Source organism: Hypanus sabinus, unplaced genomic scaffold (assembly GCF_030144855.1).
Source record: "Hypanus sabinus isolate sHypSab1 unplaced genomic scaffold, sHypSab1.hap1 scaffold_588, whole genome shotgun sequence".
Classification (NCBI taxonomy): Eukaryota; Metazoa; Chordata; class Chondrichthyes; order Myliobatiformes; family Dasyatidae; genus Hypanus; species Hypanus sabinus.
Window position 1 is genome coordinate 66307 of NW_026781446.1, and position 25937 is coordinate 92243.

Sequence of the window (25937 nt, forward strand, 5' to 3'; positions counted from 1 at the left end):
CTCCTCTGAGCATGGTCTCAGGTTTATTGCTCTGATTAGATTGTCCCTGGGTCAGGAATCAGTTCAGAGTCCACGCCCTTCACATAACAAATGGCGACTTGTTTGAGAATGGTCTCAGGTTTAGCAGATCATTACCTGAAGCTCCCGGGTGTCCACATTCAGTTCCTCTGATTAAATTATTCCAGTGTAAGAATCAATTCATAGTCCACAAAATGGGTGGGGGCGAGGCAGAGAGAACTGGCTTGTCTGCTTCCCCGGTCCTTGATCAGTCTGTAGTTTCTATTGGTCAACAGTGTTTTATGAGCCATTCAATCTGACACGACTTTATCTTTCTCGGGTCTGCTGTCGTCGGAATGAACCAGGCTGGATGATAGAGGTTTTGCGGAAATGCCGAGTGCTGTAAGGGTCGAAGGGGTTTACAGAAATGCGGTGTGATGTAGGGGTTGGAACGGTTTTGTTACGTACCCCGTAACGGGTTAAAAGAACCAGCATAAATAGAACACACCTGGAGTCTGGTATTGTTACAAACAAAACACTACTTATCAGTATCCACGTAATCTCGTAATATAAAACCAGATAAACCAAACAGATTAGCAGAGTTTATGCATAGGTAAGCGTGTAAATCTAAAACCCCAAACATCTTCAGCTTCGGTGGTAAATGATTCAGTCTTACGATGGTATAGGAATGACGTCAGTTCATTTCGTGATATTAAGAGGAGTAGAATTGAGGAGAGAGAGAGTGAGAGAGGTGATTTGTTTTCCAAGTAAGCTGATGTCGTTGATCGTTCCGTTGCCTTCCGAAGCCCTGTTAAAGTTTTGTGATCACACAAAAGAGTACCGCCTTCACGCAGTAAAGTTATCAAAGGTTAAACACACCGATAACATTCCACCGGCCACACCTTTCCGACACTGCGATCAAAACTCACCCTTTCGTGGGCACTGAAAGTTCATCCAGTGTCTATTTCTTCTGTATTTCTGTCCGTGTCTTCCGTGTGTCTGTCTGAAAAGCCAGCTGACCTTGAATATATCCCAAACATGCTGATCGCCAGCTGCCCATTATATAGCCCCGCCCTTACGTAACCATGGCGACTCACGAGCTGCTCCGTGCTCTCTCTCTCTCTCTCTCTCTCTCTCTCTCTCTCCTCTCTCTCTCTGAATCGATGTACACCAACTCTCTCTCTTTTTAAAGGCACAGTCCATATTGAATACACCTCAGCATCTCGTCACAGCTTTTACAGACAGCGAGGGGTGTCAGCACACTTCTCCACCGATGTGGAAATGCAATTTACTTGTAGTACCAAACCGGCATTTTTCTCTGTAATAAAATGAAACCCGTCTTGTGTCGGAGTGTTTTGCTAATAATGTTCGTGTAACATTATGCTGAGTGATTCTGAGTACCTGACTACAGACCGCAGTCCCTACACTATAATGGCAGAATATGGCATTAAAGGCAAAACTTTTGGCAGTGCGGAGGATCAGAGGGATCTGGCTCCGAGTCCACAGAACACACAAAGCTGCTACACAAGTTGACTCTGTGGTTAAGTTGGCATATAGAGCATTGGCCTTCACCAATTGTGGGATTGAGTATAAGAGCTGAGTGGCAATGTTGCAGCTATATAGGACCCTGGTCGGATCCCACTTGGAGTACTGTGCTCAGTTATAGTTTCCTCACTACAGGAAGGATATGGAAACCATAGAAAGGGTGCAGAGGAGATTTACAAGGATGTTGTCTGAATTGGGGAGCATGCCTTATGAGAATAGGTTGAGTGAACTCGGCCTTTTCTCGGAGCGATGGAGGATGAGAGGTCGCCTGATAGAGGCCTTGATAGTGTGGACAGTCAGAGACTTTCCCAGGGCTAAAATGTCTAGAATGAGAGTGCATAGTTTAAGGTGCTTGGAAGTAATACAGAGGAGATTTCAGGGGTAAGTTTTTTTTTACACAGAGAGAGGTGAGTGCGTGGAATGAGCTGCCGGTGGCGGTGCTGGAGGCGGAAAAGATACGGTCTTTTAAGAGACTCCTGGATGGTCACATGCTTTGAAAAAGAGGGCTGTGGGTAAAGCCTTGGTAGTTCTAAGGTAGGGACATGTTCGGCACAGCTCTGAGGGCCGAGGGCCCATATTGTGCTGTAGGTTTTCTATGCCTCTACTCAGAAGACGGCCACTGGGTTTGCCCCACCTTCCTTTAATTTGCTCTTACTAATCAATCCCAAATGCCGATTGGCCGCTAGTTGATTGGTCACCGATTGCTCTATTGCCCCTCGGACAGTGAGCCTTATTGAAGTTCCCTCCTCTCCAGATTTCCGATGTCCAGGTTGGCCACTAGTGAAATCTACCGGGCTTATCTCTCAGTGATGACCGAGTCAATACCAGCAACATGATACTGGCAACCGAGTACATTGTCTTAGACATGACACCTGCCAAATCTAATGTCACTCCCCTTCGCACTACATATGGACTGCCGTCTATGTATGCATATTGATCTGTTGTCCCCACATGTTCATTGATCTCTTTCCCTCTCTGCAATGTAAATACTCCAGTTCAAGCCATCTCGTGCGTGTGTGCTTTTATTTGATATGTAGTTACACAGACACAATGCAGGCTGACATTTGAGTACAGAAGTGATGACCATAAGTTTCTCCATTCCTCCAACCCTGAGACAATTTCAGATCTAGATTCTTTGTTGTTCTCACAGTTCCAGTCCAAGAAATACATTTGTCTCTTTCACATTTTGCAAGTGTCATGTAAGAAACGGCAAGAAGAAAATACACATTAATAACTGTTACTAAAAATTTTATTGGTGGCTTATTATACAAATCCCCCAAGTGAACATGCTGTACCTATCTGCACGCAATGCAACAAGGACTGCTCACTTGGAATAACTTTACAATTGACTTAAATTGTGGTGCTCCTGGCAATATTGTAATGTCATTATGGCTGCAGTAATAATTAGGCTGAGTGATGACACCTAACAGCTTTTCAAACATTTGTAGAGTGTAGAAAGGCACCAACTCTATGAATTAATCTATACTCCAATAAAATTTAGGAATTAAACCTCTTACATTGCATAAACAACTGATTAACACATGTGCACAAACTGCATTACATTCCAGCAGTTGCTACATTCTCTCATGACTCATGTGGTCCTTTCCGTGGATGCAGACTCCTGCGGAGCACGAGCACACTTCAGATTGGCATCATGCACCGCATCCCACATCAGTAGCAGTTCGAAAGGCCGAAAACGGTGCACTAGCAGCAACTCACGGTAATAGCAAGGATTGAACGATTCATCTTGGGTTGAAGGAACCCTGACTCCAGCTGTCCTAAATCCGCTATGTGAGTGTGGCGCGAGTCCAGACTTGGCCAGACACATCCCCAAAAATACATCATCAATGGGGTATAGTTCAAGGTCTTGGGCTATGTGGAAAATGATGTGAGCTGTACACACAGACATAAGTATGCCCGCTCCACCAATGTATGGTGGGTACGACTTGATGGTGGTCACTATTTCTGGCACATAATACTTGCTCGACTTCTGGCGTTTGGGTCCAAACCCATAAATGAGACGGCCCACAAACAGGTGTTGGTGAACCTTCATGTCTAGCAAGTAATCAACCATGTTATCGGTATTGGCAAAGACATCATCATCTCCATTGAAGATGAATTTAGCACTGGGGCAAAATTCACTGACCCACTGCACCAACTTGTATTGTTTGAGGGTGAGGTTGAAAAAGGTATCCAAGAAATCCCATTGTAGGATATCTCTGTGTTCTCTGTTTTCCATGGCTAACAGCTGATTCAATTTCCTACTTTCTTTTTGGTCAGGAGAGACACCAGAAATAAAGACTCTCTTAATTAGGACCCCATTGAATTCGCGTTCTCTGCCCCAGGTCTTCCTTATCATTTCCCGCCGATCCTGGTTGAAAGGGTGAGATTTGATGACCAGGAGCAGGAAGACATTCTGAGATTCTTCTCGACCACCACATTTGTCTGGAACATTTTGAATCATGTCAAATTCTCGACAGTGTTTATACATCAAGAAGTTTTTTATGTGCTCTTTCTCTTGATGAAATGAGGACAAGTGCAGCAATGTCGTGTTCGCGTGGCACTTTGGCTTGAGCACTGATTCAGTTGCATCACCAGTAACAACCTTGGGCAGGTCATTGCGATGAAAAGTTTCTGCAACATCAATCTCTCGACGTTGGTCATTATCCCAGAACACGAATAACAATCTCAGAGTAATAACAACACCCAGCACTACTTTCTCATAGAATCGCCAATGTCCGCTCATCCTTCACCTGAAGTAGAGAAAAATATGGATTAATTCAAAGTACTTTACATTTACATGATGCTTTAGAAGAATGGGAAGTTTAAACTATAATGATGTTCACTAATGCTTTATAATATTGACCCCAAAATGGTGGTGAGGTAAGGAATAGGCAGAGCCCTACACGCTGCTGAAAGTTTAATTGACCTGAAGCATTCCATCCCAGCAGAAAAACAAATCTACCTATCGGATACCATCTCTGTCATTAAAATGAAAATCACATAGTTTATTTCTGGGCCTTAAAGGTATATGATTCCAAAGGATTTATTGCACCTCGCTTCACAGCTCTCGTCACTCCTCTCAGGGCTTAAACTGAGCTGGGCAAGACATAGAGCAATATAACACAATGCAGGGATTTTGGCCCATGATGTTGCACCGAACTGTTAATCTGCTCCAAGATCAATTGATCCTTACTCTCTCAAATAGCTGTCCATTTTTTTCATCCATGTGTCTATCTAAAAGCCTCTTAAATCTCACTGATGCATCTGCCCTTATCACTACCCAGGCTGCGCATTCCATACAACCACCATTTTCTTTTTGTTAAAAAAAAATACTTCTGACAAACCCCTATACATTTCTCTAATCACCTTAACATTATGCCCCCTCATATTAGTCATTTCCACCCTGGGAAAATGTTGTTGCCTCTCCATTCTATCTATGCCTCTTACCAGCTTATACGCCTCTATCAAATCACCTCTCCCCAATTCCCCACCCCCACCTTTACTCTGAAGAGTAAGTTCCCAGCTCGCTCACCATTCAGATTGAGTTCACAGGTTACTGATACTATGGAAGATGATGTACTATTGACCATTGATTAGTAACTGAATATATGGCAGTGCAGGGAAGGTAACGTGTTAGCATAGCTACTGAAAGCATCTGATTTTCATTGTATTTTAACTCACAGCAGAACAGGGCAGATAGTTAGCATGATCCACAATGTGTATGTGTAAAACCTTGGATGCCAGGAGCCCTGAAAAGACACCAGTGACTGATAGCAGAACGATGTGTACAAGTAAAAGTATTTGCACAGGGATGCAACTTGTGTCACTTTAGAATTAAGGAATACTAGAGTAATGCAGGCTAAACAGGCCATTCGGCTCAAATGGTCCATACCAACCACAGCATCCTCCCTGCTAGTCGCACATGTCTAGTTTGGTCCATAACTCTCCAAGCCTCTCCCTTCCATGTACATGTCCAAATGCCGGTTAAATGTTGCAGTTGAACCCACTTCAACCACTTCCTCTGGTACCTTCTTCCGGATACTCACTGTCCTCAGTGTACAGAGGTTGTCCCCAAGGTCTCTTTTCAATTTTTCCGCTCCTCTCCTCTCTCTGTGACGTTTCATTTCGTGCTCTCCAACTCTCCAATAATGACGATCTACCTTATCAATACCCCTTATGATTTTAAACTTCTGAGGTCACCTCTCATTCTCCAAGGAATAAAGGTCCAGCATGGCCAGCCTCACTGTAACCCAGACCCTCTAGTCCAGAAAGCATCCTCGTAAATTTCTTCTGCACCCTCTCCAACTTGACAGCGTCCTTCCTATAACAGGGTAAGCAAAATTGTAGATAATATTCCAAAAGTGGTCTCACAACAAATTATATTACTGCAAATAATCCCCCGCTCCTACACTCTACGCAATATCTGATAAAGGCAAGCATGCTAAACGCTTTTTTTTCTCACAATCCTGCCTTTTAGTGAACTATGCACTTGTCAGTGCCTTGCCATTCACTGTACAAGTTCTACTTCATCTGAATGTCCATCACCTCACATATAACCATATAACAATTACAGCACGGAAACAGGCCATCTCAGCTCTTCTAGTCCGTGTCGAATGCATACTCTCACGTAGTCCCACCGATCGGCTCTTAGCCCATAACCCCCCATTCCTTTCCTGTCCATGTTCCTGTCCAATTTTTTTTTTTAAATGACAATATCGAACCTGCCTCTACCACTTCTACTGCCACCTTGTTCCACACAGCTACTACTCTCCGAGTAAAGAAGTTCCCCGGCGTGTTAAACCTAAACTTTTACCCCCCAAACTCTCAACTCATATCCTCTTGTTTGAATCTCCACTACTCTCAATGGGAAAAAAGCCTATCCATGTCAACTCTATCTACCCCCCTCATAATTTTATATACCTCTATCAAGTCCTCATTCAACCTTCTAAGCTCCAAAGAGTAAAGATCTAACTTGTTCAACCTTTCTCTGTAACTTTGGTGCTGAAACCCAGGTAACATTCTAGTAAATCTTCTCTGTACTCTATTTTGTTGACTGCTTTCCTATAATTCGGTGACCAGAACTGTACACAATACTCTAAATTTGGACTCAGCAATGCCTTGTACAATTTTAGCATTACAGCCCAACTCCTATACTCAATGCTGTGATTTATAAAGGCCAGCATACCAAAAGCTTTCTTCACCACCCGATCCACGAGATTCCACCTTCAGGGAACTATGCACCATTATTCATAGATCACCCTGTTCTACTGCATTCCTCAATGCCCTAACATTTAACATGATTGTCCTATTTTGAATAGTCCTAACAAAATGTAGCACCTCACACTTATCAGTATTAAACTCCATTTGCCATCTTTCAGTCTACTCTTCTAACTGGCTTAAATCTCTCTGTCAGCTTTGAAAACCTACGTCATTATCCACAACGCCACCTATCTTAGTATCATCAGCATACTTACTAATCCAATTTACCACCCCATCATCCAGGTCATTTATGTATATGACAAACAACACTGGACCGAGTACATATCCCTGCCGCACACCACTAGTCACCGGCCTAAAACCTGACAAAGAGTTATCCACCACGACTTTCTGGCATCTCCCATCCAGCCACTGTTGAATCCATTTTACTACTTCAATATTAATACCTAACGATTCAACCTTCCTAACTAACCATCCGTGTAGAACCTTGTCAAAGACCTTAGTGAACTCCATATAGACAACCTCCACTACTTTACCCTCATCAACTTTCCTCGTAACCTCTTCAAAAATTCAATAAGATCTGCGGACATCGCGTGCTGCCGTAGGATCAAGACGTTGGGAATCCAGCTGCTCGGAAAAAGTAATGAAATAAGGTTTAAATGAAGAAGAGTTAACAAATATCTACTAGAAACTATTTATAAATAACTCAGTATTATCTTTTGATATGGCTCCTAAACCAAAACAAAACAAAGCTACTACTTCGAAGACTGCGCAAATCGGCGTGGGAAAAGGCCTAACCGTATCGGCGAAGCCTCGGACTCAAGTTGGATCTCCTCCCGGCGAAGTGCCTGGCACCTCTGTTGATGCGGGACAGGAATTTGCAGCAATGTCGGCGGTCTCTAAATGAAACGGCAAGAACAATGCATGCGCGAAGAAACAAGTGTGCATGAACAGATATCAGCAAAAGTAACAAAACTACAAATCCCAACTACGGCTAGAAGTGAACCTGGAAGTATATCGGAAGTGGAGTCAGAATCTTTGGGAAATTCAGAGGAAGAAGAAGAGGAAAAGATAATGGAGATTAAAGGAGTCATAAAAGATATCCTGATATTTATTATAAATGAATTAAAAGCTATAAGAAGGATGAAGAACACACTCGATAATGTGGTGGAAAAACAAAAGAAGATGGATAATAAAGTTGAAGAAATGGAAGTAAAAGTGGAAGAAAATACTGAAAGAATAGATAAGATGCAAGACAATAATCTCGCCTGGACAATAAAAAGAAAACGGATGTTGGAAAAAATAGATGCGCTTGAAAACTCAAGTGGACGAAATAATATCAAAATTTTTGATCTTAGGGAATGTACAGAGGGAGAAAATCCAATGAAATTCTTTCAAGAATGGATTCCGAAAATTTTGGAAATGAAAGAAGGAAGCCAAGTAATTGAAATTGAAAGAGCACAAACAGCTTTAAGAGCAAGACCTCAGCAAGATCAAAATCCGAGATCAATTTTGATAAAATGCTTAAGGGAGCAAGGTAAAGAAGTGATCTTGAAGGCAGCTACTCAAGGTGCTAAAAAGAGAAATGGGCCATTGATAATAGAAGATAAAAGTTTTTTTTATCCGGACATAAGTTACGATCTTCTGAAGAGGCGGAAAGAATTTAATCCAGTGCAAAAATATTTCTGGGAAAAGGGCTATAAATTTTTATTGAGCTACCCAGCAAAATTGATAATTTTCCTGGATAACAAAGAAAGAAGATTTTTCGTTGAATACCGGAAAGCAGAGAAACTTGTATAAGAATTACCTGATGTCCACGAAGAGGAGTAAAGAATTATAGAAATGAAGTGGACTAATGAAGAAGAATGAAACAAGGTTGGACTTGACAGACATTTATAAGGGAAAAAATAGTTGAGTATGAATTGGGAGCAGAGACTTTAATTATTTTCTTTTGTTTCTTCACTAATATATTTTCTTTTTTTTTTTTGCGAGGGAGTTGGAGGAGCTCCTGATCGATGGCTGCGAGTTTCACTTGTACAATCATGGCGATTGCCATGACCCGTAAGTGGGGGGGGGGGGGGGAAGTAATGTTGTGTTCGTTTTATTCGCAACATTAGTGAGGGAGTATTTTGGGGTTTTTTCCTTATATATAAGTTACCTTTCTTCTATTTGTCTTCTTTTTTTGCCTGGATGGTTGGGGAGAGACTCATAGCAACATGGAGAATTAAAGAGTTCCCAATGTATTATGAATGATTAATTTACTTAATTTTTTTAAGTTTTAATGTTAATGCACTTAATGGACCTGTGAAAAGAAAAAAGGTTTTAACATATATTAAGAAAATGAAAGGAGGTATAGCTTTTTTACAAGAAACACATTTAACAGAAACAGAACATAAGAAATTAAAGAGAGATTGGGTTGCAAATGTCATTGCAGCTTCATTTAATTCAAAAACTTTGGTTAATAAATCTTTACCAATTAAAATATAAAATGTAGTGATTGATTCTGTGGGGAGATATGTAATTATACATTGTCAATTTTTTTTCAGAATTATGGACTTATATGAACAATTATGCACCCAATGAAAATGATGTAAAATTCATACAAGAAGTTTTTTTTGAACTTGGCTGATGCACATGATAAAATATTAATAGGTGGAGCTTTTAGTTTTTGTTTAGATCCAGTTTTGGATAGGTCAACTAAAGTTGCTACAAAATCAAAAGTAATAAAACTAACTTTATTATAAATGAAAGATTTAAACCTGATTGATATATGGAGAAAAAATAATCCAAGAGAAAGCGATTATTCATTTTATTCAAATAGACATAAAACTTACTAAAGGGTTGATTTTTTTTATTGTCAAAAAATATTCAAGATAGAGTGAAAAGTGTGGAATATAAAGCAATAATACTGTCAGATTATTTCCCCTTGATAATAATGATAATGATGGATAAGGAGAAATCGATCTCTTGATGGAGATTTAATTCAATTTTATTAAAACGTCAAGACTTTTGTGATTTTATGAAAAAACAGATTCACATTTTTTTAATACAAAGTTGCATTCAGTTCAGGATAAAATTGTATTATGGGAAGCGATGAAAGCATATTTAAGGTGTCAGATTATGTTATACCTCTAAAATTAAGAAGGAATATTTGGCAGAAATAGATTAATTAGAAAAAGATATCATAAAGTTAGAAAAAGAATCTCAAAGATATATGACTGAAGAAAAACGAAGACAATTTTAAATTTAAAAAAAAACTACAATATAATAGACTTCAGACATATCGTACAGAAAAAGTAATTATCAGAACTAAACAAAAATATTATGAATTAGGTGAAAGAACTCATAAGATTCTTGCTTGGCAGTTGAAAACAGAACAGGCTTCTAAAACAATAAATGCAATTAGAACAAGTGTGTATAAGGTCACTTACAAATTAATGAAACTAAAAAAAAAATTATACTGAACTATATCAATCAGAATCACAAAATACGATTACTGAGATAGATACATTTTTATCATAAATAACCCTTCCAAAATTAAATTTGGAAGAACAGAAAGGATTAGATATGCCCTTTACATTAAAAGAGGTTGAAGAAGCATTAGGATCACTTCAGAGTAATAAATCCCCAGGAGAAGATGGTTTTCCTCCTGAATTTTATAAAAGGTTTAAAGATTGATTAATTCCTCCTTTTATGGAAGAAATATATCAAGTGGAAAGAATGCAGTTCTAACAGCGATTATAACTGTTCTGCCAAAAAAAGATGGAGATCTTTTAAACCCAACATCATATAGGCCTATTTCTTTGTTGACTACAGATTATAAAATAATAGCAAAATTTTATCTAAAGGAATATCTAAATATTTACCAAAATTAATACATATGGATAAACAGGTTTTATTAAAAACAGACAATCAATGGATAATATAAGCCAGTTACTTAGTATAATTCATTTGGCACAAAAAAGAGAGAAAATGAGTGTGGCAGTTGCTTTGGATGCAGAAAAAGCATTTGATAGATTGGAATGGGATTTTTTTATTTAAGGTATTGGAAAAATATGAGTTAGGAAAATCTTTTATACAATGCATTTAAACCTGAAATACTAATCCTCAAGCTAAAGTAGTTACAAATGGTCAGATTTCAACACCATTTTGCTTAACGAGGTCAACTAGGCTGCCCATTATCACCTGCTTTATTTGGATTGGCAATAGTACCTTTAGCTGAATTAATTAGAACAGATTCAGACATTGGGGGCTTCAGAGTTAATCAAGAAGAATATAAGATTAATTTATTTGCTAATGATGTTTTGATTTATTTAACAAACCCATTGCAATCTTTGCAAAGATTATCTTTTAGATTGGAAGAATATGGGTATCAGGGTATAAAGTAAATTGGGATAAAAGTGAAATTTTACCCCTTACCAAAGGAAATTATAATCAATGTCGATTAGTAACTCAATTTCGATGGTAATAAATGGGATAAAATATATAGGTATTAGAGTTGATAATGATGTAAAAAAATTATATGAACAAAATTATTTGCCATTATTAAAAAAATAAAAGAGGATCTTGATAAATGGATTATGTTACCAATAACATTAATAGGTAGAGTTAATGCTGTAAAGATGAATATATTTCCTAGATTGCAATATTTATTCCAAACTTTACCAATACAATTACCTCAGAATTTTTTCAAGAACTGAATAGATATGTAAGGAAATTTCTTTGGAAAGGAAAGAAGTCAAGAATATCGTTGGAAAAATTGACATGTAAATTTGATTTAGGAGGGTTACAAATTGCAAATTTTAAGAATTATTGTAAAGCAAATCAACTTAGATTTATTGCGTCTTTTTTGATGAAGAAAAGCCAGCATGGATTAGAATGGAATTAGATAAGATAGGAGAAAACATACCAGATGATTTTATATATAAATGGGAATCCAAATGGATAAGGGAAAAAAAATCTCCTATATTAAGACTCTTGATTGATTTATGGAATAAGGTAAATATGGACGATAAGATAAAGAAATCGTTATTAGCAAAAAGAACTTTAATTCAAAATAGGCTTATTCCTTTTACAATGGATAATAAACTTTTATATAATTGGTTCCAAAAGGGGATTAAATATATAGGTGATTATTTTGAACGAGGTATATTGATGTCGGTTGATCAATTAAAAAATAAATATAAAATATCAAAGAACACTCTTTTCTGTTATTTTCAATTAAAGGATTATTTACGAGAAAAGCTTGTCAAACAATGTTCATGCCAAAACCTAGTGAAATAGAAATATTAATTCAAAAAGTAAAAATTAAATAAATACATCTTGTATGAACAATTTGATTCAAAAACAGACAATTAAATCAGGAATTCATAAATCAAGACAAAAATGGGAATCTGATTTGAATGTTAAAATTGATGGAAAAAGCTGGTCAAGATTATGTTCTGAGAGTATGATAAATACAATAAATGTTCGACTTAGATTAATACAATATAATTTTACATCAATGATATACAACACCACAGAAAATAAATAGATTAAATTCAAATATGTCTGACCAATGTTTTCGCTGTAATCAAGAAATTGGTACTTTTTTACATACTACTTGGTCTTGTTTTAAAATTCAACCATTTTGGATAAATCTGAGACTTTTATTGGAACGAATTATTGGAGTACAACTCCCACATAGTCCAGTATTATTTTTATTAGGATACATTGAAGGGACAATACCGAAACTTAAATTGAATAAGTATCAGAAAAAAATTTATAAAAATTGCATTGGCAGTAGCTAAAAAAGTTATCGCAGTTACATGGAAATCTGATTATATTTAACTATGGATCGTTGGAATAATGAAATACATAGTTGTATTCCACTTGAAAAAATTACATACAATCTAAGAAATGAATATGATATATTTTTGAAAATTTGGCTCCCATACCTACAAAGGATGGGATTAAATACATAGGTCCTTTGGAGATAAAATTATAAAGTAATTGGGGAAAGTAAAAATAAATATTAAAATTATTTTGAACTTCATGGAGCATGTGGGGATCATTCGGTATCCAAGCAATCTTTCTCTTCTTTCTTTCTTTTTTTTCTTTCTTTAGACAAGCGTTAAGGGGGGAGGGTTAAGAGGAGGTGAGAGGGTTAATATTATTTTTCTTTTTCTTACTATTTTATAACCTCATTTATTCTTTGTAAATTTCTAAAAATGTAATAATTTTTTTATAATTTTTAAAGAATTCCATAAGATCTGTCAAACATGGCCTTCTACGCACCAATCCATGTTGACTGTTCCTAACCAGACCCTGTCTGTCCAGATAATTATATATACCATCTCTAAGAATACTTTCCATTAATTTACCCATCACTGATGTCATAATTACAGGCCTAGAATTGCTAGGTTTACTTTTAAAACCCTTTTTAAACAATGGAACCACATGAGCAATACGCAATTCCTCCGGTACCATCCCCGTTTATAATGACATTTGAAACATTTCCGTCAGAGCCCCTGCTATTTCTGCACTAACTTCCTTCAAATTCCCAGGAAATATCCTATCAGGTCCTGGAGACTTATCCACTATCCTTAATAGCGACAGCACTTCCTCTTCTTTAAACAGCTCGGGTATTTGCAAAGTAATGGTGATAGCGGGGTAACACCACCGACAGGAGCAATGTAAATAGAACCGGTAGTCATGAAAGTCATATGATTGATAAGGTTATTTATTTCCAGTAAGTGAACACTAATCTGATGGTGAAATATGTTGTACTCTTTTGGCTGTGGCTATGTCCAGTTTGCAATCTCCACTTCGCTGCTGTGCCCATCATTGTAATGGCCCCATTGTGGACAAATATTTAAGTTTGCTTTATAAAGTTGTTGAGTGAGATCGGTGATGCTGCACGTTACCGGGACACGGTTAAATCTGGCGAAAGTGAATGTCCAGTGTACAAAAGAAAAGATTGTTCCAAAATCATAACATTTTACCAGAGTTCACATGGCCCATCCTGCTGCTGTGTCTTTCCTATATCCATATAACATATAACAATCACAGCACGGAAACAGGCCATCTCGGCCCACAGCGATAAGCCCACAGCGATTTCTGCCCTCAGCTGTCACTGAAGTTTATAGTCTGACAGTACATTGGTCCCAAAGTAAACAATAAATTAATGCGAAATGACAACACCCGATCTGAACCAGGATGCGGGTCGCGGTTGCTCCCTGGAGCTGATCGATTTGTCGTGAGATACAGCTGCTCGGATTCGCTGGAAACAGAACCAGGAGCTCAGCACAGAGTACTGTACTGTGTGGGCAACTTTACGATGAGTTAATGCGTCCACTTGTGATGGCAGGAATTCTAGTTTTTCTACCATTTCATTACTGTCTTTAAAATTATGTGGCTTTGCGGATCCGCCTGATTTTTCTGCAGGAGTGAGTGTGCTATTCTAGCAAAGACAGCAAGTATCTGTCAGTGATATTTAAAATAAAACTTGCTGATTTAAATGTCATTGGCTGTTGACAACAAATGTCTGTGTGCACTGTATTGTGTTCCTCCGGTACCCAGTAATACAGCCACTGACTCTATGTCCGTGGTCTCCTACTGCCGGAGCCCATTCGGTTCAATGTTCGACACGTTACGCGTCCAGCGATGCCTCTCCGCACAGTGCAGGAGTAACGTGCTTATTTGAGTTACTGTTGTCTTCCTGGCAGATTGAATCAATCCCGCCTTTCTCCACCGACCTCTCTCATTACTAAGACGTTTTTGCTGTCAGAATTGCCGCAACCTGATTTATTTCCCAGCACCATTCTCCGCAAAACTGAGACTGTTGAACTTGACAATGCCAGGATTTCAGCAGTTCCTGCGATATTCAAACTGAACCGTCTGAAACAACAAACATTCCACCCTAAAGTCATCCAGATCACATTTCATCTCCATTGTGATGTTTGCTGGAGACAGAACGTACCCTTTACTAAAGAACATGATAGGGAGAGACCGGCTGATAAAGCTGTGGGTTTAGTTAATGATTATCACCAGGAGCTGACTGAACATTAACCAGGGTGTGTTCATTACTTACAGATCCGTAACACAGCCTCACAGGGACAGGGTGGTAACAGAACCTGGAGCCGCGGTACACGGTAAGAAGCTCTATATACAGAAATATAAATATCATAAAGATATTTAGACACTTTTATGAACACGAATGAGATTGATAACGTATTGTGTTCATCCACATTAGAACTGTAGCGAATCGCTTTTAAATGAATTAATAATTCCCTTCATCTAATTGAATGCATTGACTTGCTGTGGGGGGAGGCGATGTAAGGAGTTGATGGTTCCATTATATAGTCGGTTGCTGAGAACTGTTGTGGATCACCGCCTGCAGTGTTGTTTCCCTTCTGTCAGAAGTCAGAGGCTAGGTGGGAAATCAAAAGAAGGTTTACCAGACAGATATTTGCCCCTGCGAGATTTTGTATGAGGAATCTGTTGTGATCTTGACTTGTGGTGTGACATAAAACAGGGGCTTGTATACATTACAGTTTTTCTTTAAGCAACAATATGCGATTGTATCCGCGGTAATTTGGTATAATGAGTGGGAACTTCGATGGGACAAAGTATCCCGCGGAGTCTGACAGGGACGTGTACAAAATAGTTCCTGTTGAGTGAGGATCTGAAACCAGGCACCGCCAGTTGAAGACAGTTGAGATGTTTTCCCTCTCTCTGTGGGTCCAGCGTGTCATGGCAATGACCGTCCTCAATATTCAGGAGACAGAAAATTCATCACACAGTAAGGAGAAACGGCTCCGGTATCTGTAAATGTGAGGGCGGGGAAGCGCACCAGCGGGAGGAAAGTAAACAGACACATTCGTCATATTTTTATCTGATTAATAATTTTATCTATTTCCAGTAAGTGAACACTGATCTGTGGAAATATATTCTTATCTTGCTGTACTCTTTAGGGCGTGGTTATCTCCAGACCGTTGCTGCCTTGCCCATTATTATAGAGGCCCCATTGTGGACAAATATTGAAGGTTGCTTTATAAACGGTCCGACTCTGATGTCAGTGCAGCTGCAGCAGATGTGGTACCGTCACACCTGGCGAAAGCGACTATCCACTGTTCACAAGGAAGAGTATTCCCAACCAGAGTTGACAGAGTCCGTCCTGCTGGTGTCTCTCTAATAAACCCATATTGAACTTTGCCCTCAGCTGTCACTGGGCTTTTCAGTCTGAGAATAAACTGGTCCAGAACTAAACAATAAATTAATTCGATCAGACCAACCGAAAGGAAACAGGAACCCTGGAGCAGACTGAATTGGAAAGAGATTCTGGATGTAATCTTTGTCACTGTGCACCGAAGTACAATCGGAAGCCGGTACCGAACGACACAATACAACCATTTGCCTGACTGAGGTTTGGTGTCCTTCAGTTCAAGCACTGGGGAGCGGGGTGTGGAGTTACATCCCGATCAGTGTGAGGTCCGGGTTGCTGAGCGTGATCTCAACTGAACGTTCCGCAGGGTGTGCTCACTCACTGTTTGGGCCCAGAGAATTCACTGGGAACGGAATCAAGAGCTCGGCACTTGTTTATTTGTTTCTCTCTGTATGTTTTTGTGCTACCTTGCGCAAAGATAGAGTCTATCTTAAGACTATCTGAAATAAAACTTTCTGAAGTACATCTCACGGTCACCTCCTGTACCTAATAGTGTGGCCGCTGAGTGTATGTCCGTGGTCATCTACAGCTGTAAGCCGCCCAGTTCAGTCTTCGACATGTTACACGTTCAGTGATGCCTCTCTGCACGCTATTGTTGTAGCGTGGTTATTTGAGATGCTGTCGTCTTCCTGACATATAGAATCAGTCTGGCCTTTTCCCTTCGATCTCTCTCATTCATAAGGAGTCTTTGCTCACGGAACTGCCGCAGCCTTACTTCTTTTCTGTGCTGTTCTCCGCAAACTGAAACTGTTGACGGCGACAATCCCAGGAAATCCGCAGTTTCTGCGACATTATAAACTGCGCCGTCTGGCATTAACAACCATTCCACGTTCTAAGTCACTGAGATCACATTTCATCCACATTCTGATGTGTTTGAGAGACCGAACGTACCCTGTTCCAAGGACTAGGAGAAGGAGAGACCCGCTGATGAAGCTCTGAGTTTAGTTAATGATTATCAACAGGAGCAGACTGAACATTAACCTGGGTGTGTCCATTAACCACAGAACCCGTAACACAGCCTCACTGGGACAGGGTGGTAACAGAACCTGGAGCCGCGGTACACGGTAAGAAGCTCTGTATACTGAAATATAAACATCATAAAGCCCGTTAACCACTTCTGTGAACACTTAAATGAGATTGAGAACGTATTGGTGGATTGGACATTAGAACTGTAGGTGAATCGCTTTTGAAAGAAATAATAATTCCCTTCGACTAATTAGATCAACTTCCTGTGCATGCCCGGCGGGAAACTGGTGTAGTTGGAAGTGTTAATGGAAACGTCGCACTTTCAATGCAGTTGCGAATGAACAGCAAAGGCTAGGAAGGAGCTAGCTTCCAGATGTTGGGAACTGTCCCCGGGCTACAGTTTCCAGCAGGAGGCCGGCCTCTCCACACCCGGGGCTTTACTGATCGCTGACTGACGGAACCGACGATTCGCTTTGTTTATTCCTTCGCTGGTGGGATCGACACTGTTACGAATGTGCCACAACTCTGAGGGGCCGAAGGGTACAAAGTCGCCCCCTCCTTTTTGAGAATCGCAAGATCGCTATTAGTTCGGGTCTGGGACCCAGGAAATAAGAGAGAATCCTCAAGGTTTTGGAATGTGTCCTGGCCCCAGCGAGACAAAGCCACGGATAACGGCCATTGTCTCTGGGAGACGGAATTGTGTATTGAGTACTGTACTATTCATTGAAGCCCTCAGGGAATGACCAGAGTGGTCTGGTTGAGGGATTGCATCATCCCAACCTGATTGACATCTGAGACCCCGTGAGTAAGGATAAAAGAGGGTCTGGGGAACAACCTCTTCAGACGCACCAGGAGAAACGCTAGGAATCCCGTGACAGCCTTTAATAGCGACAGCCGGTGGGGGGTTCGTGTGCGTCCTTTCCCTTGCCTGGGGTTGGCGGCCTCCCCACGGAAGAACGGCTTAGCTAAAGGAGAAACCACAAGTGAACGGCCACCCCAACGAGACTCTGACCGATCGAAATCATAAAAGGAAGTGGCAAGGTTCTCCAAATCTCTCTCTCTCTCTCCAACCAAAGGCTGCAGCCTGCGTGAACAGAGTGACTTTTATATTTCCATCGGACAATACATTTATCCCCTAGACAACGATACAGCTATTTCTTATTGATTATTATTGTACCCGCACTTTTAGATTTAGTATTGACGACGTATATTATCTGTAAGTTTGCATTGATATTATTTTTGTGTATTTTTACTAATAAATACTGTTAAAAATCCTATCATCAGACTTCAAAGGACCTCTCTCTCTTTGTTGGTAAGTGACCCAGTTATGAGGTTCGTAACAACACTATCTGTCCATCCTAGGCGTCATTTCGGTCGGTAGCCGCAGGGAGAGGGTGAATTTATGAGAACTACCCACATTGCAGATTATAGCGAGGGGACGGGGGATTTAAAGAGCTGATGGTTCCATTATATAATCGGTTGTAGAGACCTGTAGTGGATCACCGCCGGCAGTGTTGATGCCCTTCTGTCAGAAGTGTGTGGGTAGGTGAGAGATCTAAAGAAGGTTTAACAGAGAGTTATCTGCATCTTGTGAGTTGTCCTGTGATGAAGCCTTTGTGATCTTGGCTTTTTTCAGTGATTGAGAAGAATTCGACATGACCTAAGTTTACAGGGTGGTCTATACATCGCAGTATTTTTTTTTAAAAAAAACAAGTTACTTGATTGCATCCATAGCAGTTTGGTAAAATCAGTGGGGTCTTTGATGAGACATAAAGTATCCCGCGGCGTCTTGACAGGGACGTGAACAAAATAGTCTCTGTTGTGGGAGAACTGAAACTGGCTATCGCCAGTTGTAGACAGTTGAGTTGTTTTTTTTTTTCTCTCTGGGTCTAGTGTCTCATTGGAATGACCTCCTCAATATTCAGGAGAAGCACATTATTGCAAATAATTCTGTAATCTCTGCAGTGTAATGGTCCTTGAAGGACATGTGAGTGACATGTTACAGGTGAGAGGCAGGATTAAGGCGCTGAGATCACAAATTGAACTAGGTCGGTCACAGTAAATTCAGCATGTGAATTTTATTAAATCTCGCTTCAACATCCTCTGGCTGACAAAAACACATCCAGTGAATTTAATGTTAAAGGGATTTTCATCATTCAGTAAACATAGCACCCCCCCATAAACCCCCGCATCCCCGTGAGGCAACTTTCAGGGATCTGAACGGGAGGAACGCAAATAGACCCATTAGTGATAATTTTATCTGCTTGATCAGGTCACTTATCTCCAGCAAGTGAACGCTCATCTGAAGGTGAAATATATTTTTATCTTCTTGTACTTTTTAGGGCGTGGTTATCTCCAGATTGTAATCTCGACACAGTTGCCGCCTTGCGCATTATTTTACTGGCCCCATTGTTGACAATTGTTGAAATTTGCTTTATAAAAGGGCTGACTCTGAGATCAGTGGAGCTCCAGGCAGTGGAAGCACAGTTAAATCTGGTGAAATTGAAGGTCCAGAGTTCAAAAGAAAATATTATTCCAAAAGCATAACTTTTCACCCGACTTCACATTGCCCGTCCTGCTGCTGTGCCTTTCCAATAAGCCCACAGCGATCTTTGCCTTTGGCTGTCACTACCGTTTTTAGTCTGAAAATAAATTGATCCTCAAGTATACAATAAATTAATGCCAAGAGAAAGTCTGCAGTACCTGGGAATCCAAACAACAAACACAAAATGCTGGAGGAACTCAGCAAGCCAAGAAGCATCTACAGAAAGGAGTACAGTCGAAGTTTCGGGCCCAAACCCTTCAGCAGGACTGGAGAAAACCAAAAAAAGAAAGATGTTTGTTCAGAGCTAGAAGGAGAGGGAAGGGGTTGGAGGAAGAAGCAGAAAGTGGTAGGTGAAACAGGGAGGGGGAGGTATGACATAAAATGCTGGGAAATTGATTGGTGAAAGTGATACACGGCCGGAGAAGTGGGAAAGGAAAGGACAGAATGCCAGGGGAAAAGAAAAGTACACCGGAGAGAGGCAATAGGCAGGTAAAGAGTTAAGGCCAGAGAGGGAAAGGGGAATGGGGAATGATGAAGTGAGGGGAGCTATTACCTGAAGTTTGTGAAATTAGTGTTGATGCTATCAGTTTAGAGGCTACCTAGACGTAATATAAGGTGTTGCTCCTCCAGTCTGAATGTCGCCTCACCACAACAGTGGTGGAGACCAGGGACTGACATGTCGGAATATGCATGGGAAGTGGAATTAAAATGGCTGGCCACTGGGAGCTTCTGCTTTTTTCTGGCAGACAAAGTGCAGCTGTTCCACAACGCGGTTCTGCCGTAGGGTCTCGGCCCAAAATGTCGACTGCCCTGTTTTCCATAGATGCTGCCTAGCCCGCTGAGTTCCTCCAGCATTCAGAGCGTGTTGCAATGAATTAGTGTGATGACACCGACTGATCGGAGCCGGGTTGCGGGTCGCGGTTGCTCCCTGGCGCAGATCGAGTTGTGGACAGATACTGGATGTAATCTGTGTCACCGTGCACTGAGGCACAATAGGAAGCCTGGACCGAACAGCACAATGGAATCATTTGCTTGAATCAGCTTTTGTGTCATATACTTAATGCGCTGTGGATCAGGGTGTGGAATTACATGCTGAATGATGTGAAGCCCAGGTTTACATGTGTGTTATCAACTGAATATTGCTCACGGTGTGCTCACTTACTGTTTGCACCCACTAAGTTCAGGGACTCGGACTCGCTGGAACAGAAAGAGAAGCTCAGCACCATGTACACACAGAGACCGTACTGGGTGGGGAACGTTGTGGTGTTTCAATACGTCCCTCGTCAGGAGAGGATTTCCATGTTTATCCTGTTCGATATCGTCTTTAAACCTGTGAGGCTTTACGGACATGGATGCTTTTTACTGTGTGTGTGTTTTTAAGGAAAACAGACATGCACCTGGCAGTGATATTTACAATGCAGAGATTACAGAATTAATGGTAATAATCTGCTTCTGCTGAATATTGAGGAGGGCATTCCAGAGACGGGAGTAGAGAGAGGGGGAGAAGAGGGAAGGGGGGACAGAGATATGGGGAGAGAGGGGCAGAGGGGAGAGAGGGGGGAGAGGGAGAAGGGGGGGAGAGCTGGAGAGGCGGGGAGATGGGGAGAGAGGAGGGGAGATGTGGAGAGAGGAGAGGGGGGAAAGAGCGTAGAGTGGGAGAGAGGGGTGAGAGTGGAGAGTGGGGGCGAGTGCGGGGTGTTAGAAAGGGGGAGAGGGCGGAGAGAGGGGTGAAAAGCGTGGAGGGAGAAGAGGAGGGAGACTGTCTTCAACTGCTTTCAGTTCCTGCCAGAACAGGAACTATTCTGTCGACGTCCCCGTCAAGGCGCCTCGGGATACTTTATTTCTCATCAAATACCCCACTGATTTTTTCAAACTACAACGGATACAATCAAGTACATTGTTATTAAAAAAAAACTGCAACGTATACACCATCCGGTAAGCTTAGGTCATATCGAATTCTTCTGAATCACTGAAAAAAGCCAAGAGCACAGAGGTTTCCTCACAGGACAACACACACGGTGCAGATGTCTCTCTGTTAAAACATCTTTTGATCCACACATCTCTGAAAGAAGGGAATCAAGACTGCAGGCAGTGATCCACAACAGGTCCCACCAACCGACTAGACAATAGAACCATCACCTCTTTACACCCCTCCCCACCGTCCCCTCCCCCGCTATAACCTGCAGTGTGAGTAGTTCTCATAATTTCTTGTCAGTTAGCACAGGATACGTTCTGTCTCAAACAAACATCGCAATGGAGGGGACATGTGATCTCAATGATTTTGAGAGTGGAATGTTTGTTCACGCCGGACGGTACAGTTTTATAGACAATAGGTGCAGAAGTAGGTCGTTCGGCCCTTCAAGCCATCACCGCCATTCAATGTGATCATGGCTGATCATCCACAATCAGTACCTCGCTCCTGCCCTCTTCCCATATCCCTTGACTACGCTGTCTTTAAAATCTCTATCTAATTCTTAGTTGAAAGCATCCAGAGAACTGGCCTCCACTGCATTCTGAGGCAGAACATTCCGTAGTTCCACAAGTGTCTGGGTGAAAAAGTTTTTCCTCAACTCTGTTCTAAATGGCCTACCGCCCTACCCCTTATTCTTAATCTGTGGCCTCTGATTTGGACTTCCCCAACATCGGGAACATTTTTCCTGCCTCTAGCGTGTCCAATCCCTTAATAATCTTATATGTTTCAATCCGATCCCCTCTCGTCCTCCTAAATTCCAGTGTTCCAGTGAAAACACTGTCATTCAGGCGTGAAGAAAGTTTAACTCTCTGTGGTACAGGGAAGACCGATAGAACCAATGACGCGATGTAAACTCCATTAGCTGGGGTCTCGAAGGTCGACTGTTCTTTTCTCCATAGACGCTGCCTGGCCTGCAGAGTTCCTTCAGCATTTTGTTTGTCTTGCTCAGATTTCCAGCATCTGCTGATATACCTTGTTTCAGAGAGATCGGTGACGGGTCACTGCTCCGTTGGATATTTCATATGTCACTACCGGGGTGAAAAATGCTTTCTGTTCACATTCACTAGAAATCAGCCAGGAGAGTATTTCTGGTTGACGGCAAATACATCGTTTCTCTTAATCCATTTGGACAGTAATTGCCTCGTTAACATTAACGTGTCAGAACTCCCTTCTCCCACTAAATTCACTCCCGGTTTTGACCAAATCCGAGCCTCGCTCTAAATCCTGAATAGCTGTGCAGAATCATAGACAACACTTACCTCTGATGCTGTAACCGGCCGGCGTTCAGTGTGGTCCCGGGAAATCACAGCCCACTTCCCCGGTGACCAACAATGGCCCTGCACCAGTGTGCTCACTCTGTACGGAGAGTTGAGTCTGAGCTGCTGCTCCCGAGGCCGCTGGGCTGTGATGTGTCCGCCGCTCATTACAGATGGACAGGGCCGGGTGAGCCGGGGTAGAGCGGGACTGCCGCAGTCCGGGTCACACTAACTCTCACCGGCTCAGGACGGGTCTGACAGCGGGAGGAGGCGGGAGTGGTCACTCATTACAGATGGACATGGCCGGGTGAGCCGGGGTAGAGCGGGACTGCCGCAGTCCGGGTCACACTAACTCTCACCGGCTCAGGACGTGTCTGACAGCGGGAGGGGGTGGGAGTGGTCACTCATTACAGATGGACAGGGCCGGGTGAGCCGGGGTAGAGCGGGACTGCCGCAGTCCGGGTCACACTAACTCTCACCGGCTCAGGACGGGTCTGACAGTGGGAGGAGGCGGGAGTGGGGTCAATGTCGCAACCCTAAAGAGGAAAACAAACAGGCTGCGTTAACCTTTCTGTCCGGGTTTCCGTGTGGATCTCTCCTTTTTCTTTCATCGCAACCAGTGGGAAGGTCTGAACTCCGCCCTCTGTGTAAGAAAGTCTGCCTGACATGGATAGAGTTTCAGCTCAAACCTCCCTCGCCTGTTCAGGTACAGGGGCTGCATTTCTGCTGAAGTTAAAGCAAACACGTTCGACTATATATTTCTACGAACTGGAAAAAAACTGGTAGAGATGTTTGCATTTCCATCTGGACAACTATTGTCACAAGAACTCTCCCCGCCCACGGTTTCATTCCACACCGCGCTGGAAATACTTGCCGAATTTAATTCTCTTAAAAGTCATTTATTCCAAATGACCAGACGTTTTACCGAGGGAGGGAGTGACGCACTCACTGAAAATCGTCACATACGTTAAAATGGTCGACAGGGAGGGAAGGACGCACTGATTGAAATGAGCATGGGGGAGGGGGGGAGCTGTTTGCCGATTAAAAATGGGAGCCTCACTCCCCTCTGTCCCCTGAACTAATTCTCACTAGCCTCATCCCTCAACCCCATCTACCCTGTCTATACCCCTCATGATTTTGTAGACCTCCATAAAATCTCCCCCAAATCGTCTGCGTTCCAAGGAACAAAGTCGTAACATATCCAATCTTCCCTTATAACTCAGGTCCCCCAATCGCAGCAACATCCTTGTAAATTTTCCTTGTATTCTGTCAACCTTATTTACTTCTGTCCTGTGGGTAGGTGACATAAACTGCAAACATACTCCAAATTAGGCCTCATAACTGTCTTATATCATGCAGTCACCTGTACTGAATACTTTAATTTATGAAGGCGAATGTGCCATAGATTTCTTTACTAACTTACCTGGGTGTGCTGCCACTTTTAATGAGTTATGGATCCGTATTCCCGAATGCCTTTGTCCTACCGCACCCCTCAGTGCCGAACCCTTCATTGTGTAAGACCCACCCTGGTTGATCCTACTGAAGCATAACAGCTCACAAGCCTGCGTTAAACTCCATCTGCCATTGTCAGACATTTTTACTCCTGGCGCAGATCTCGCTGTCAGCTCTGTTAGTCTTCCTCGTTGTCAAATACACCCCGAACCCTGGTGCCATCTGCAAATTTGCTGATCCGGATAATCTAATTATCATCGAGATCATTGATAAAGTTGACAAACAACAACGGATATCAGCACCGATCCCTCTGGAAATCCACAAGTCACGGGTCTCCAGTCAGAGAGGCAACCATCTGCCACCACTCTCTGCCTTCCTCCTCTATGCTAATGTCTACTCCCATTTACTAAATCAACTTGAATGCCAAGACAATGAAATTTATAGGTCAACACCCTATGTGGGACCTTGCCAAATGCCTTGCTAAAGTCCATGTAGACAATATCCAGAGCCTTGCCTTCATCAACTTTCCTGGTAACATTCCTTGTAACCTCTTTGAAAAACTCAATAGATTGTCTAGAACACACAAAGTCATGTTGGATGTCCGTAATCAGTCTGATGACGGATGCTGCCCGACCTGCTGAGTTCATCCAGCTTGTTTGTACGTTTTTTTTTCTTTACCAGGGCTTCAATACCACGGAGCAGAGCTATCGTTCGCCATAATTCCTTTGAATCTGATGGCATTGTGATCACCGGATGCAAACAGTTTCCCTACACAGACTTCTATTACCTCTGTCCTGTCTCAGTCCCCAATGGGAGATCAAGTATCACACTTGAGTCTTTGGGACTTCAATGTACTGATTAATGAAACTTCTGTGAGACATTTGTCAACTACATGAGTACATCTACAGTATGAGAGTTCCAGTCTGTATGTGGAGGGTTAAAATCATATTATAACAAATTATGTTTCTTGCAAAATTCTCTGACGTCTACTAATTTGATCCTCTAAATCCCTCAGACTCTTGGGTGGTCTATAAGATAGACCCATTAACATGTTCAAACAAATTTTATTTCTCCGATCTACCCATAAAACCTCACTAGATGAGTTCTCCCATCTGCCCTTTCTGCACACTGCCGTGACAGTTTCCCTGAGTGAAACCACCCCTACCCCTTTAATCCCTCACGCTCTGTCCTGTCCAAAACAACAGAACCCCAGAATATTGATCTGCCAGTTCTCTGCAAGCCAGTCTCATTAATGGTGACAATATCATAATGTCATGTGTTAATCCATGACCTAAGCTCATCTGCCTTTCCTTCAATAAAATACATCGTGGGAATGTTTTGGGTGTTTCCGCCAATTTCAGGACAGTGAGGAAATGGTGGGTGCTGTCGTCACACAGATTTACAAGGGATTTCAGCCACCCCAGAGAAACAGGAGTTGTATTCTGTGAATGCTTCAGAGATGGGGTCATTTTTGCTGCAGTTGGAAGTTTGAACATCCCTTAGAAGGCTAACAATTATACCAGTGCCCAGGAAGAGCAACTTCATGTCCCTGTGTGTCAGCATCTCTGAGGATCTCCAGGGCCCAGCATACCGATGCAGTTACAAAGAATGCACGGCAGCTATTACAAAACAGTGGCATCAACCATTAGGGATCTGCTTCACCAAGGAGATGCCCTCTTCTCGTTGGTATCACCAGGAAGGTGGTACAAGAGATTGAGGACACACACTCAACTAGTCAGGCACCGCTTCCTTCCCTCTGCCATCGCATTTCGGAGTTGG

The 25937-nt window shown here is 41.8% G+C and overlaps 1 protein-coding gene across 1 annotated transcript; it reads right to left on the minus strand.

Moving 5' to 3' along the window:
- Positions 1–3133: 3133 nt before the first annotated feature.
- LOC132389523 (N-acetyllactosaminide beta-1,3-N-acetylglucosaminyltransferase 3-like) lies at positions 3134–4288 on the minus strand. The gene has a single exon (XM_059962001.1). The coding sequence runs from the start codon at positions 4286–4288 to the stop codon at positions 3134–3136; it is 1155 nt and encodes a 384-aa protein (XP_059817984.1).
- Positions 4289–25937: the final 21649 nt, after the last annotated feature.

Bases quoted from the DNA above. Each gene is read 5' to 3' on its own strand.
- LOC132389523 (XM_059962001.1), bottom strand. From the start codon at position 4,288: ATGAGCGGACATTGGCGATTCTATGAGAAAGTAGTGCTGGGTGTTGTT.